Source organism: Phytophthora ramorum (genome assembly GCF_020800215.1).
Source record: "Phytophthora ramorum isolate Pr-102 chromosome Unknown Phyram_PR-102_s0006, whole genome shotgun sequence".
NCBI lineage: Eukaryota > Oomycota > Peronosporomycetes > Peronosporales > Peronosporaceae > Phytophthora > Phytophthora ramorum.
In genome coordinates, this window is record NW_027150652.1 from 3,486,297 (window position 1) to 3,500,975 (window position 14,679).

At 58.8% G+C, this 14,679-nt stretch overlaps 8 protein-coding genes across 8 annotated transcripts; 5 read left to right on the plus strand and 3 right to left on the minus strand.

Moving 5' to 3' along the window:
• Nucleotides 1-5: 5 nt before the first annotated feature.
• Nucleotides 6-3,251, minus strand: KRP23_7983 (DNA mismatch repair protein Msh3; the record flags this gene model as incomplete). Its single annotated transcript, XM_067893365.1, has 6 exons — nt 6-1,730; nt 1,805-2,262; nt 2,339-2,420; nt 2,482-2,665; nt 2,731-2,930; nt 2,991-3,251. The coding sequence occupies 6 exons, from the start codon at nt 3,249-3,251 to the stop codon at nt 6-8; spliced, it is 2,910 nt and encodes a 969-aa protein (XP_067745155.1).
• A 159-nt stretch (nt 3,252-3,410) lies between these two features.
• Nucleotides 3,411-4,079, plus strand: KRP23_7984 (uncharacterized protein; the record flags this gene model as incomplete). Its single annotated transcript, XM_067893366.1, has 1 exon — nt 3,411-4,079. One exon carries the CDS (start codon nt 3,411-3,413, stop codon nt 4,077-4,079), a length of 669 nt encoding a protein of 222 aa, XP_067745156.1.
• A 388-nt stretch (nt 4,080-4,467) lies between these two features.
• Nucleotides 4,468-5,157, plus strand: KRP23_7985 (uncharacterized protein; the record flags this gene model as incomplete). Its single annotated transcript, XM_067893368.1, has 1 exon — nt 4,468-5,157. One exon carries the CDS (start codon nt 4,468-4,470, stop codon nt 5,155-5,157), a length of 690 nt encoding a protein of 229 aa, XP_067745157.1.
• Nucleotides 5,158-5,856: 699 nt separating this feature from the next.
• KRP23_7986 (uncharacterized protein) lies at nt 5,857-6,537 on the plus strand (the record flags this gene model as incomplete). The annotated part of the gene is made up of 1 exon (XM_067893369.1): nt 5,857-6,537. The coding sequence occupies one exon, from the start codon at nt 5,857-5,859 to the stop codon at nt 6,535-6,537; it is 681 nt and encodes a 226-aa protein (XP_067745158.1).
• Nucleotides 6,538-7,220: 683 nt separating this feature from the next.
• Nucleotides 7,221-7,997, plus strand: KRP23_7987 (uncharacterized protein; the record flags this gene model as incomplete). The annotated part of the gene is made up of 1 exon (XM_067893370.1): nt 7,221-7,997. The coding sequence occupies one exon, from the start codon at nt 7,221-7,223 to the stop codon at nt 7,995-7,997; it is 777 nt and encodes a 258-aa protein (XP_067745159.1).
• Nucleotides 7,998-9,038: 1,041 nt separating this feature from the next.
• KRP23_7988 (uncharacterized protein) lies at nt 9,039-9,752 on the plus strand (the record flags this gene model as incomplete). The annotated part of the gene is made up of 1 exon (XM_067893371.1): nt 9,039-9,752. One exon carries the CDS (start codon nt 9,039-9,041, stop codon nt 9,750-9,752), a length of 714 nt encoding a protein of 237 aa, XP_067745160.1.
• Nucleotides 9,753-10,623: 871 nt separating this feature from the next.
• KRP23_7989 (uncharacterized protein) lies at nt 10,624-11,337 on the minus strand (the record flags this gene model as incomplete). Its single annotated transcript, XM_067893372.1, has 1 exon — nt 10,624-11,337. The coding sequence occupies one exon, from the start codon at nt 11,335-11,337 to the stop codon at nt 10,624-10,626; it is 714 nt and encodes a 237-aa protein (XP_067745161.1).
• Nucleotides 11,338-12,378: 1,041 nt separating this feature from the next.
• KRP23_7990 (uncharacterized protein) lies at nt 12,379-13,155 on the minus strand (the record flags this gene model as incomplete). The annotated part of the gene is made up of 1 exon (XM_067893373.1): nt 12,379-13,155. The coding sequence occupies one exon, from the start codon at nt 13,153-13,155 to the stop codon at nt 12,379-12,381; it is 777 nt and encodes a 258-aa protein (XP_067745162.1).
• Nucleotides 13,156-14,679: the final 1,524 nt, after the last annotated feature.

Genomic DNA, 14,679 nt, shown 5'->3' on the forward strand with positions numbered 1-14,679 from the left:
CGACACTAGAGGTTCTCGCCTAGTTCTCGAGCGCGCTCCAGTAAATCCGCCGCGATGCCGGCACGTCTTGCAGTCTCAATAGCGAAGCTGTCGCTCGCCATGCCGTCTTTTAGCTCGTAGTGGAATATCACTGCAACTTCGTTCGCAGCACCCACAATGTCCTGGAACTGATACTCGAGTTGCTTTGTCTGGCATTTGTCCCCGAGGCGCGTTTGCAGCTTTTGAATGGATGTCGTGAGGTGCGTCGCGAAAACAACGTGGCATCCGATGGTCTCGACGAAGTACCGCATCTGAGCCGCAGCCATGGCTTCCACGTAGTGAACCGGCATGCCAAAGCCAACCTCGTCGATGAGAGCCAGCGACTTGCTTGATGCGTTGCGTGAAATCGACGCCAGTGCTGCGAGTTCTTGGGAACACGACGACGCACCCTCGTTGAAAGTTGTGGCGGCGCGATGCATGAGCGTGTACACGCCATCAAACACGGACAGCCGAACGCTTGCAGCAGGGACGAAGGAGCCTATTTGCGCGAGGATCACGATGAGCGCACACATGCGCAGTAGACTGGTCTTCCCGCCCATGTTTGGGCCAGACACCACCAGCAACGAGCCTGGGGATGCCGCACTGCTCGACATCACAACGGAATTGCTCATGTAAGAGGACCCTTCCAGCAGCGTCTCGATAATGGGGTGGCGGCCATCAACAATCTCCAGTCTTGTGCTGTCATCCTCGACGAATTCGGGCAGCGTGTAGTCCCGGTAGCTCTGCGCCACCGTCGCCAGAGAACACAGCACGTCGAGGCTGGCTAGAATGTCGACGCACTTCATTCCCATCACGTAGACTTGGGCGTCCACATCGCCGACAAACTGCCTCCAAGTTGCTTGAACCAGTTGGTGCTTCTGCTCCTTGACGAATTCCTCTTGGACGTGGAGCTGGACGATTTCTTTGGGGTGGAACCGAACGAGTTTCTTGGTAGAGTTGACGACGAGCCACCCTCTGGGCACCACGTGAAGGTCTGCTCGGCTGACTTGGATCAAATGGTGAATGTCGCTCAGCGATCCCCCTCGAAACACTGTGTATTCCAGCGACGCGCTCTTGAGGACGCCTCTGCAGCACACTAGAACCGCATCGTACTGTCTGGCGAGGGTCTCGAGCTCCGTGTTGAACTCGCGATACTTGCGAGCTCGCGAAGGATTCCTGCAGAGAAGCTTCTGGATGGTCTCCTCGACATCGTTGCGCCTTGCAGGTTTGACATCAATTTCGTCAAAGAGCGCAGCGAGGCGAGCATTCAGAGTAGGATACCCGCAGAGAAGCCGCTCCAGCAAGGTAGGCTGGTCTTCACTTGTACTCGAACGACAAGCGGCTGAATGGTCCGCGAACATCGCCTTGAGTGCGCCAACATGACCTTCAATGTCTTGCAAGACCTGAAGCGCACCGACAGCCTGGACGGGGGTCGCTTTCCCGAGATGGATCTGCTGCAGATACTTCAGTAGATGCTTGGATCGGGGCAGGATGGTCGTTGTCAGCTCCTCGTACGCAATTCGGTGCGGCTGTGACGCCGTCGACAGCGATCCGGGTGGAAATGCCAGGCTTGCAACTGTTCGTTGGCGCTCCACGATGTCCAGGACGCAGGTGAGCGGAGTACGAATCCAATCGCGGAGCTTTCTAGCGCCAGCATTGGTCTTCGTGTGATTCAGAACCGAAAACAACGAGCCGACTCCGCGCTTCGTTGTCTAAAACGTTGCACAAGAGCACAAACTTGTCAGCGTACACGGATAATCTGCAGTAGGATTGGATTGGCACTGACCGAGTTGACGAAGAGGTCGAGATCACGATGGGCCTCCGTCGGCAGGCGGAACTGTCCTGCAAATTCTGCTGCGGGGCTAGCCAAGCTCGAATAGTTGGGAGTGATGAGCGTCTTCATCATCCCAAGCGAAGAGAGGTACTGCCACATGCCTCCAAAGCAGCTCGTGCAGAGCATGGGAAGACTAGGGCAAGCAACTTCGTACTCGACCTCTGCGTCGCGAAAAACTTGCGCAAAAGTCTCCTTCGCTAGTGAGAACTCGAAATACTCATTGGACACTCGTTCCACGCGAATGCAGGACATGAGCTCCGAGTCGTCGACAAACGCGTTAAATCCCGTCTGGGCTGCTACAAAACTCTCCACGATCTGCTCCGTGTACGCACTTAGACGCCCCACTGGTAGCACGAATTCGACTGGATCTAGAGTTTCAAGTGCACGCTGCAAACGTTGCCGCTTGCCATCTAAACACCAATCACACACATTTGCACAAGGTCAGTTGCATCAACCCGCAACGTTGCAACACTTTTGCGCTCCCACCGTCTTCGAATTCGTCGAACTTGGTTTCGCCAGTATGAACGTCATGCACGAAGATTCCGATGCGAACCTCCTCTGCAAACGCCTAAAAACACCCACTTTTCAGCTATTGCGCTTCGTTCCATTTGTCTATTAGCATGGCGCACCTGGCTCCCCTTGGTCTCTTCGTCAACATTTTGCATCGGCTGCGCAAAAAATGGTTTTGCGTGGATTGTGGCTTCGACAACGCACGCAATGAATTGTGCGCGAGTGTCCTCTGCTTCATCACTCTCTTCTCCATTGCTTTCGCACTCTGGAATTGTGGCACGCGTGTAAATCTCCGCTACAAATCTGAAAAAAAAAAACTCACCAACTTAATCCACCAACTCGAAAATCACTCCAAAAAACATTCGTACCGCTTCAGCGGCTTGCGTTTTGCACCTGGCACTTTATTCGTTGCGCGCATTGCGGCCGAATCTTTTTGCTTCACGACGCCCACTTTGAAACCAGCATGGGTCAGGCGTCGCGCATGAAACAACGTGCGGTGCACCGGCACCGATGCCTCTAGGAAGCTCCGATGTTGCATTGCTCGAATCCCCAGCACAGCCGCTGCGTTCTGCAAAAATACTTTTAGAACAACAAAAAAATGGTGGTGGCATTTGTGGATGTTCGATACCTCTGCATCTTGTGCGAATATGCGCATGCGGTACCCGCACTCGAACAACAACAGCGTGTCGGGGTGCGTCTTGCGCAGCGTCACGACCTGCTTTTCCATGTCTGAGAGCGGCGGCGGCTTGTTGCGCAAATCGTCCACTTCAACATTCTCTTCGCGGGTTTCGCGCTGCTTGCGTTTGCGCGACCGCACTGCTGCCAGGACAAAGGGCTCTACCCGGTCGTGAGCAGAAGGCGCCGTGGCGAAGTACTTGGAGGCGTGCATTTTGCCCTGTGATTGGTCGAACAATGCGCAAAAATACCGATATCGAACCGGTTATTTTGCACCACGTCAGCAGCAGCTTCAAGCTCGAAGTTCGGTCACAATCGAAATCGCGCTGGACTCGTCGACACCAAGCCAAAACACCAGAACGAGCCGACCGATATGGGACCTCCGTCCGCCGTTGATGACGTTGACGGGGAGCTGGGGCGCCGCCTGTCGCAGCTCTCGGACAGCGCCAAGTTCGCCGTGACGCTCAACCAGCTGCAGCGTGTAGCCATCCGCGGCCTGTTCGACAGCCCCGAGCACGACGGCGCTACTTTGTATGTGGTGGAAGTGTATCTACAGAAGGCGCAACAAGGACTGCCCAAGTCCAACGCCAAGCGGCAGCTGCTGCGCGAACAGGAGCGAGAGCGGCCCGAGTGCCACGTGGTGCACAGATACTCGGACTTCCGAGCGCTGCGCCACGAGATCTACGACGTCGTGGACGTGACGGACGACCAGATGCATCCCGTGTGGTGCTCCTACTGCTGCCGCGTGCTGTGGCTCATGACGTACGGCAGCTTCCCGTCGCGGCTCCCCAATCGGGGAGTCGTGGCCAGAATCTCGGGCTGGAGCGGGTTGTTGGCGCGCCACCGCATGCACAAGCTCGAGAACTTTATCAACGAGCTGCTGACTGCCGCCAAGGACCAGTCCTATCGCCACGGGAACCCGCAATGCAAGCGCTTCATCGAGGTCTCGCAGCTCCTGCAGGCCTTCTTGCTCGAGCCCCAAGCACAGACGTCCTGCTCTGGCAGCAGCTTGGCGACAAGGTACATGTCGTGTAGGGTATAAATATTAATCCAGACCTTCATTCGCAAGCCATGTGACAAAATACGAAGAAGGAGCGATGAAGCCATCCCCATTTCGTCTCTCTGGCAACGTGGCTTTGGGTATCGGGCAGAAGGGAAGCTCATGTTGCGATGCCGCTAGCTCTATGACTGCAAGGCCAGTCGAAGAGCTAGCGAGGTCTGTGGTGGTGGTGGTGGCGGCGGTGGTCATCGTGACCTTGCGGACATCGTGATAAGCGCAATTTGATTACCCCTGAGTCGGTCGCATGATTGCGCGCTTCTGTCAAACCCGACGAAAGTCGGACCATACCGGTAACGAAATGGTATACCGATATCTCGCAGACTTCAACCACGATTCTCATTCCACTCATTTCCATTTCTGAAGCCAGGCCATGAGCGGAAGCAGCAGCGAGCAGGAGGACGAGCGCCGCAGCCTGGACGCGGCCTTGGGGCGCCACCTCTCACAGATGTCCAGCAGCGCCAAGTTCGCCGTCACCCTCAACCAGATCAGCCACGTGGCCATCCGCGCTGCCTACAGCTGCGAGGAGCATGAGCGCATCGTGACTGTCTACGTGCTGGACGTTTTCGTGCAGGACGTGCAAAAGGGCCTGCCCAAGACGCCGACGCAACACAATTTCAAGCTCACATGGCGCCCCAAACGCGACAAGCCCAGCGAGCGCGCCGAGTACCAGGTGGAGCACCGCTACTCGGCGTTCCGGCTGCTGCGACAGCGCATCGTCGACGTGGTGAACGCTCCGAGCGAGAGCGACCAGCACCCGCAATGGTGCGCGTACTGCAGTCGTGTGTTGTGGCTGGTCACAGTCGGCGACTTCCCTTCGCGCTACCCGAACCAAGGCCCCGTCGCGACCTACACAGGCTGGCGACAACTGCTCGTGCACTCGAGGAAGCGCGGACTGGAGCGATTCGTCAACGAGTTGGTGGCAGCAGCCAAGGATGTGTCGTACCGATACAGCGCCGTCCAGTGTGCGCGCTACGTGACGGTGTCAGGGCTTCTGAACGACTTCCTAGGAGACCCACACGTGCGAACCGCCGTGAGCTCCACTGCGTCGAGTTGCTGCTAGGATACCAATTTTTGCTGCTTGCCATGAGCCACGAGGACGATCAATACAGCGATATTACCGCCCTGTTTCTTGTGTTACAGCGTAGCCTGCTCCTGTCAGCCGATCACATCGACAACAGCGAGCCAAAAAACATCGCGTGGCTCCTGTCGTGCAAGCCCTTGTCCAGTCAAGCCGCAATCACGACGCCAGACGCAAGTGCCCCCGGGTGATGACTCCACTGGGAAACCAAAGGCGGCTTTGAAGCACGTCGCTGGGCTGGGTTGGAAGCGCGGACAGTCTCCAGATGCGGCGTTCCTGCGCTGTCGGGCGGGCGAAGTGGAGGCGCGTTCCGAGCGACAACCTCGTCATCCTACCGGCCTTCCATCGCCGACGCCGCCCGCCAAGAACGCAAAAGTTACCCCTGACAAGTTGCCATGCGCGTCAAGCAAGATCAGAGCGAAAGGGCGCACCATCGTAATCGTGCCCGTCTCCTTTCCGACCTGCGACAAGGCGTCATCCATCATGTGGCGCACACAAGGCCGCTTGACGGGCCCTATTTACAAGAGCAGCTACGCTTACCGAGCATGCATCCAAAGCATAGGTCAATCTTACAGGCCGTCTAGATGTGGCAGCTTCAAGCACGCATCTGCACGAACGATTTTTGACACGCATCCGCCCACAATCAAACTCGCCGTGGACAGCACAAGCTACACCGTCGTTATGATGAGCCTGCGCATTTCTTCAAAGCGTGACACCGTCGTGAACACAGAGCTGCGCCTGAGCATAAGCCCGAGCCGCCGCCTCTCGCAGCTGTCCACGACGGCCAAGTCGGCCATGTCGCTCAACGAGATCTACCGTGTTGAGATCAGCAGCACCTACGAGACCGACAGTGCCACGATATACGTGGTCGACGTGTTCCTCCGCACGACGCAAAAGGGTCTTCCCACGGTGGAGACGCTGGACCAGCGCCGACGTCGCCTGCGGCTCGAGAATCAGAGCCAGACGCCCGACTACCAGGTCGAGCACCGGTACTCGGACTTCCGCGCCATGGTCAAGAGCATATCGGACGTGGTGAATGACCACGACCACTTCCGCTTCTGCGCGTACTGCAGTCGCGTGGGCACCACCGAGTCGGCCGCGGGCTTCCCGTCGCGTGTGCCGAACCGCGGCCCACTCGCGGCGGGTTGGCGTCAGTTGTTGGCTCGCATCCGGAAACACCGCCTCGAGCGCTTCATGAACCAGATGCTCAAGGCGTCCAAGGACATGTCGTACCGCAGCGGCAGCAGTAAGTGCCGGAAGTTCCTCGTTGTCTCGCAGCTCATGTACAGCTTCCTCGCGCAGTGCGAGGGGCCAAGGGCGTCCGTCACCGAGCGGGAGTCCCCTGCCGTGGGCACAGTATAAAAAAAAAAAAAAAAAAGCTCAGCCACTTATTTACACAGATAAAGTCCATGTCTCAACCGTCCTCTGTCCTATGCGATGCTAATCTTCGGTGTGCCTACAGCTACAGCTTGGCCGCTCATTTGCTTCTTGGCATCGTCAACACGAGCAGCGAGAGTGTTCATCACATCAAAACGTGGTGTTCGGCCTCTGCCACGCGAAAGCGGTCTTCTCGCTCCAAATTCTCCGCCGCAGGTGGAAGATGCGTGTGCGTGTGGCACGGCGCGTGAGACGAAGGAGGCGATATAAAGGCACCGCCATCAAGGCACTAGGGTGATGAACAGCGTTGGCCTCGCACCGGGTCCGCGATTTGCGGGCCTTTTCGAGCTCGAACTTTGATTCAAGCGAGCAAGAAGCGAAGCAAACCCGGTGGCTGGCAGTCGGGGCAGCTTCAGCCAGTCAGACTCGGAGACCGTGGACGAATGCTAACTCGTCATCCACAGATCCATTTCGTGCTTCAGCTGCCACCTTCGAGCTGATGATTCACCGGTATATCGGTAGTGTACCGTCACGTCATTGGCTGCCAACTTCAACGTTGCCCTTTCTCGCGACGTCTGCTGACTTCGAAGTACGGTACGGCACCATAATCGTCGTCGCTCCCATCGCCACATCAGAATTTCCTTCCTGCCCCGCAAGCGGCGACCAGCATGAGACCGACCTCCTCCTCCTCTTCCATCGCGAGCAGCAGCGACGACATGTTCGAGCTGCAGAGCCGCCGCAACAGCAGCGAGTCCAGCCACATCCCCGGCGCCAACGACAGCAACGACCTGCTCGCGGACGCTCGCCGCAGCTTGGACGTCACCGGCCTGCGTCGCCTCTCGCGACTGTCCACTATCACCAAGTTCGCCATGAAGCTCAACCAGATCCACCACGTCAAGATCTGCGCCACGTTCGACGAGTGCGAGGGAGGCGCCACCGTCTACGTCGTGAACGTGTACCTGCGCTACATGCAGAAGGGTTTGCCGCCGGCCTCGCTGCTGCTGGGCGAGAGCGAGAGCCAGCGGAAGAAGCGCCTGCAGCTCGAGAGGGAGATGGAGCGCCCCATGTACCAGGTGGAGCACCGCTACTCGGTATTCCGCGAACTGAGGAGGCGTGTCATGAAGACTGTGAGTGCGCGCGACGACCACAGGAACCATCAGCAGTGCGCGTACTGCAGCCGCGTCAAGTTCATCGACTCGTCCACGGGCTTCCCGCCGCGCATGCCGAACCGCGGTCTCGTGGCGACGTGCACGGGGTGGCGCCAGATCTGCACGCACTTCCGCAAGCGGCAGCTCGAGAGCTTCGTCAACCAGCTGCTCAAGGCGGCGAAGGACCTGTCGTACCGCACCGGCAGCGGGCAGTGCGAACGGTTCCTCGAGGTTTCGCACATCCTCAACTCGTTTCTGTCGGCAGCGAGCATGCGCGAGACGGAGAACGTGTGGTGATGGCTGCTTTCTAGAAGTTCTACATGTATCGCGCGTCAGGTGGCAACGCGAACCGAAACAAGGCAAGGCTGCGATACGGCCGATTAATAATAGTATCGCCATGTGCCTGGTTGGTTAGTCGGTTGTTCGTCACGTATCGAGTTCTTGGTGCGGCAGTGTTGTTGCCATTAGGATCCTGTCGATGGCACCGGGATCGTATCTCGGCAGTGCTGCCCGGCAGGCTGTTGTCATCACGACTGGTGTACCAGTACGAAAGAGCTCGTCGATGCGTAGCCCAACGAAGCCCTGGAGCAGCCAGCAGACCACCGCTTTAGCGTCGTCCGCGGTGCGCGACGCGCCGGTGTCGGTGTCGGTGGTACGGGAGGTGCCGCGCGGATTTGCATGGCCCGGAGGCGATGCGCACCGACAATGTCGGTCCGACATGCGCCACAGTAGACAGACGCTCAACAGGAGGGTCCATTCCCTGTAACAAATAGCCAACGCTGCGAGCAGAGGAAGCCACAAGGCGCTCGCTCGATATGGCGGCCGTCGCAATTTCGGTTTGACAAGTGGCGATTGCGATTGGCCGAAAGGCTCAACTCTTCGTCATCGACCCGGCTCTGCGTCGTGATTACACACAAGCTGAACCCATATCCGATGCGATGCGGCTTCTCGAGGTTCGAGCGAGCCGGAGGACTTGCTGCACGGCGAGCTTGTGTTCTCGGCCTGCTAGCGTAGTACAACGCCATCCTCTACCGGCAGCAAGTTTGCGGTCGCGGACGGCGTCAGCGCTAAAGCGAAGTCTTCCTCTCCAGGGCGACAAACCGCGTTCTCGTTGGATGTACCGGTCTTCTCGTCGGTATCTCTCCCGTAAAAATAGCAGTGGGCGCTCGACGTGACAACCTTCTTCACATACTCCCACTTTTTCGCTACAGTAAACACGGCGCCTGTTTCCACCTCTCCAAGATCACCGCAAATATATCGCCGGCTCACTCACGACACAAACGCAATTGCGGCCGACAGCGCACAAGACACACGGAGCCCCGACCAGAGACAAACAAAATGGTCCCGCCCAGGCATAACTTGGACGAGGTGGACGCCACCACTGACACGGCGAGCGAGCGCTCGAGTCTGGACACGTCGGAGCTGGGCCAGCGTCTCTCGCAACTCTCCCGCGCCAAGGTGGCCGTGGCGCTCAACAGCGTCCACCACGTGCGCATGTGCACGGCGTACGACCGAGAGGAGCACGTGACGGTGTACGTGCTGGACGTGTTCCTGCAGGCGCCGCCGAGAGGTTTGTCCAGGACGGCGGCGCCGGCGTCCGCGAAGCCGCCGAGGCTAAGCAGGAGCGAGCGCAGGCGGCGGGAGCTGCGCCAGCAGGACGATCTGCGCGCGGACTACCAGGTGGAGCACCGCTACTCGACGTTCCGCGCACTGCGCGAGCGCATTGGCGAGGCAGTGGCGGCGCCCAAGGACAAGTCGCACCCGCAGTGGTGCGCGTACTGCACGCGCGTGCGGGAGCTCGTGAGCTCGGGCGTGTTCCCATCTCGCTGCCCGAACCGCGGGCGCGTGGCTATCGCCACGGGTCTACACGACTTGTTGGTGCGCAGTCGCGAGGCGCGGCTGGAGGTGTTCGTGAACTTGCTGCTGCGCGCCGCCAAGGACGTTTCGTACCGCTCCGGGTGCAACCCGTGCAGGAGGTTCGAGGCGGTGTCGAGGCTGCTGAGCGACTTCCTGACGGAGGCGCATTTGCGGGCGTCGGACAGCGCGTGGTGACGGATCGGCGAGCCTGAAAGGAGGCCGGAACGAGCCCGGCGCGCGAGAGCCAGCCGTCGGGCGTGCTGCAGGAGGCGGTTAGAGCTAGGCATGGACTCGTGCGGTTGGATGTAGTGGCGTATTATTTGGCGTAAACGGCCTAGCAGCGAGCGCCTGGATATTCATATACATGCTGGGATTGTTCGCGCGCTTCGTTGGTGCTGTGGGCTTTGCTGCGACTGACTCAACCTGAGCCACGCGATGAGGTTGTAGGTGGTGCTGCGGCCTGCAGTGCAGGGATTGGTTTTGCTCGGCGATTGCGAGCGAACGCGCTTTTGTTTGCGCCGTCCAAATATTTTTAATATGCAACCACTTCGTTTGGACTGTACCATTCCTGTGAATTAATGCATCATTATAGCAGAGATGAAGGTGCGATCTTTAGGCAATAACTTAGATACCGTCCTGGTCGGAAACGGAGCCACCGTTTCTTGTGAGTACATTAGTGCTGCGATCACTGCTGCGATCAGTGCACGCCATCCCTAGCTTCATGCCCCGCAAGCTCACGGCAATGAAAGAGGAAATCTGCCGCAATCAGATACTCGACTTCAAGATTACTCCAAGCTAATCCCTGCAGCACCACCTACAACCTCATCGCGTGGCTCAGGCTGAGTCAGTCGCAGCAAAGCCCACAGCACCAACGAAGCGCGCGAACAATCCCAGCATGTATATGAATATCCAGGCGCTCGCTGCTAGGCCGTTTACGCCAAATAATACGCCACTACATCCAACCGCACGAGTCCATGCCTAGCTCTAACCGCCTCCTGCAGCACGCCCGACGGCTGGCTCTCGCGCGCCGGGCTCGTTCCGGCCTCCTTTCAGGCTCGCCGATCCGTCACCACGCGCTGTCCGACGCCCGCAAATGCGCCTCCGTCAGGAAGTCGCTCAGCAGCCTCGACACCGCCTCGAACCTCCTGCACGGGTTGCACCCGGAGCGGTACGAAACGTCCTTGGCGGCGCGCAGCAGCAAGTTCACGAACACCTCCAGCCGCGCCTCGCGACTGCGCACCAACAAGTCGTGTAGACCCGTGGCGATAGCCACGCGCCCGCGGTTCGGGCAGCGAGATGGGAACACGCCCGAGCTCACGAGCTCCCGCACGCGCGTGCAGTACGCGCACCACTGCGGGTGCGACTTGTCCTTGGGCGCCGCCACTGCCTCGCCAATGCGCTCGCGCAGTGCGCGGAACGTCGAGTAGCGGTGCTCCACCTGGTAGTCCGCGCGCAGATCGTCCTGCTGGCGCAGCTCCCGCCGCCTGCGCTCGCTCCTGCTTAGCCTCGGCGGCTTCGCGGACGCCGGCGCCGCCGTCCTGGACAAACCTCTCGGCGGCGCCTGCAGGAACACGTCCAGCACGTACACCGTCACGTGCTCCTCTCGGTCGTACGCCGTGCACATGCGCACGTGGTGGACGCTGTTGAGCGCCACGGCCACCTTGGCGCGGGAGAGTTGCGAGAGACGCTGGCCCAGCTCCGACGTGTCCAGACTCGAGCGCTCGCTCGCCGTGTCAGTGGTGGCGTCCACCTCGTCCAAGTTATGCCTGGGCGGGACCATTTTGTTTGTCTCTGGTCGGGGCTCCGTGTGTCTTGTGCGCTGTCGGCCGCAATTGCGTTTGTGTCGTGAGTGAGCCGGCGATATATTTGCGGTGATCTTGGAGAGGTGGAAACAGGCGCCGTGTTTACTGTAGCGAAAAAGTGGGAGTATGTGAAGAAGGTTGTCACGTCGAGCGCCCACTGCTATTTTTACGGGAGAGATACCGACGAGAAGACCGGTACATCCAACGAGAACGCGGTTTGTCGCCCTGGAGAGGAAGACTTCGCTTTAGCGCTGACGCCGTCCGCGACCGCAAACTTGCTGCCGGTAGAGGATGGCGTTGTACTACGCTAGCAGGCCGAGAACACAAGCTCGCCGTGCAGCAAGTCCTCCGGCTCGCTCGAACCTCGAGAAGCCGCATCGCATCGGATATGGGTTCAGCTTGTGTGTAATCACGACGCAGAGCCGGGTCGATGACGAAGAGTTGAGCCTTTCGGCCAATCGCAATCGCCACTTGTCAAACCGAAATTGCGACGGCCGCCATATCGAGCGAGCGCCTTGTGGCTTCCTCTGCTCGCAGCGTTGGCTATTTGTTACAGGGAATGGACCCTCCTGTTGAGCGTCTGTCTACTGTGGCGCATGTCGGACCGACATTGTCGGTGCGCATCGCCTCCGGGCCATGCAAATCCGCGCGGCACCTCCCGTACCACCGACACCGACACCGGCGCGTCGCGCACCGCGGACGACGCTAAAGCGGTGGTCTGCTGGCTGCTCCAGGGCTTCGTTGGGCTACGCATCGACGAGCTCTTTCGTACTGGTACACCAGTCGTGATGACAACAGCCTGCCGGGCAGCACTGCCGAGATACGATCCCGGTGCCATCGACAGGATCCTAATGGCAACAACACTGCCGCACCAAGAACTCGATACGTGACGAACAACCGACTAACCAACCAGGCACATGGCGATACTATTATTAATCGGCCGTATCGCAGCCTTGCCTTGTTTCGGTTCGCGTTGCCACCTGACGCGCGATACATGTAGAACTTCTAGAAAGCAGCCATCACCACACGTTCTCCGTCTCGCGCATGCTCGCTGCCGACAGAAACGAGTTGAGGATGTGCGAAACCTCGAGGAACCGTTCGCACTGCCCGCTGCCGGTGCGGTACGACAGGTCCTTCGCCGCCTTGAGCAGCTGGTTGACGAAGCTCTCGAGCTGCCGCTTGCGGAAGTGCGTGCAGATCTGGCGCCACCCCGTGCACGTCGCCACGAGACCGCGGTTCGGCATGCGCGGCGGGAAGCCCGTGGACGAGTCGATGAACTTGACGCGGCTGCAGTACGCGCACTGCTGATGGTTCCTGTGGTCGTCGCGCGCACTCACAGTCTTCATGACACGCCTCCTCAGTTCGCGGAATACCGAGTAGCGGTGCTCCACCTGGTACATGGGGCGCTCCATCTCCCTCTCGAGCTGCAGGCGCTTCTTCCGCTGGCTCTCGCTCTCGCCCAGCAGCAGCGAGGCCGGCGGCAAACCCTTCTGCATGTAGCGCAGGTACACGTTCACGACGTAGACGGTGGCGCCTCCCTCGCACTCGTCGAACGTGGCGCAGATCTTGACGTGGTGGATCTGGTTGAGCTTCATGGCGAACTTGGTGATAGTGGACAGTCGCGAGAGGCGACGCAGGCCGGTGACGTCCAAGCTGCGGCGAGCGTCCGCGAGCAGGTCGTTGCTGTCGCTGGCGCCGGGGATGTGGCTGGACTCGCTGCTGTTGCGGCGGCTCTGCAGCTCGAACATGTCGTCGCTGCTGCTCGCGATGGAAGAGGAGGAGGAGGTCGGTCTCATGCTGGTCGCCGCTTGCGGGGCAGGAAGGAAATTCTGATGTGGCGATGGGAGCGACGACGATTATGGTGCCGTACCGTACTTCGAAGTCAGCAGACGTCGCGAGAAAGGGCAACGTTGAAGTTGGCAGCCAATGACGTGACGGTACACTACCGATATACCGGTGAATCATCAGCTCGAAGGTGGCAGCTGAAGCACGAAATGGATCTGTGGATGACGAGTTAGCATTCGTCCACGGTCTCCGAGTCTGACTGGTTGAAGCTGCCCCGACTGCCAGCCACCGGGTTTGCTTCGCTTCTTGCTCGCGTGAATCAAAGTTCGAGCTCGAAAAGGCCCGCAAATCGCGGACCCGGTGCGAGGCCAACGCTGTTCATCACCCTAGTGCCTTGATGGCGGTGCCTTTATATCGCCTCCTTCGTCTCACGCGCCGTGCCACACGCACACGCATCTTCGACCTGCGGCGGAGAATTTGGAGCGAGAAGACCGCTTTCGCGTGGCAGAGGCCGAACACCACGTTTTGATGTGATGATCATCGAGGGTTGAAAAGGAATTGGTCAAGACATTCATGTATTGTGGTTTGCTGGAGGCTCAGATATCCGATATATATGACCCACGGGCCCGAAAGAATTGTATGCGAATCCAAGTTACAGACAATTGCCGCTTTGTGGGCCAGCTTCGATCATCATCACTTTTGGCAGCCGTCTCCATCGCGCGGCAACTTCACATTTCACCAGCAAACGGTCATTACGTCACCTGCTCACGCGAACTATTAAAAAGTCCCTTACAATCGCACAACTGCCACTAAGATCACAAACAAGGCAGGGCAATGAGACCCAGCAATGATTTCTTCAACTTTGACGCGGCCGCTATCGCGACTTACACCGAGTCAGAACGCACGCGTGAGCGTTAAAATGGCCATCACACTCAACTACAACGCCTATCACGTGCGACCTACGACCGAGAAGAGTACGTGACAGTTCACGTGATAGAGTTGCTCTTGCAAACCACACTGCGGGGGATCAAGATGCTGAGTAAGAACGATGGGCGTCCCAACCGCTAGGTAGAACACCGCTACTCAACGTTCCGCGCGCTGCTCAAGTACATGTCGTGTGTCATCGATTGCCTAGTCAAGCTGCTGCTGACGCCCGTATTGCTCGCGCGTGGGTGAGGTCATGAACTCAAGCGTGCTCTCGTCTCTCTTCCTGATCCACAGGCGCGTGGCCGTCGCCATAGACTTGCACGACTACTTGATGCGCAGTTGCAAAGTGACTACTGCGCGCCGGCGAGGACGTATCGCTCCGGGTGCAACCCGTGCGAGATGTCCGAGTGTGCTAAGCGTTTGACAGAGCCGCATATGCGACCACGAGACACGTATCAACTGAATGAAGTAAGACTTGCACGTTGCACTTTTGAGCGATCCACGAGTACCGGTACAACTGCAAAAACACTGTTTTGGGGGCGGTGCGAATTCGTGGTCAATGTCCAGCTCTGCTTGGCTCGTCCACTTCAACATCACAGTCCAGTCCA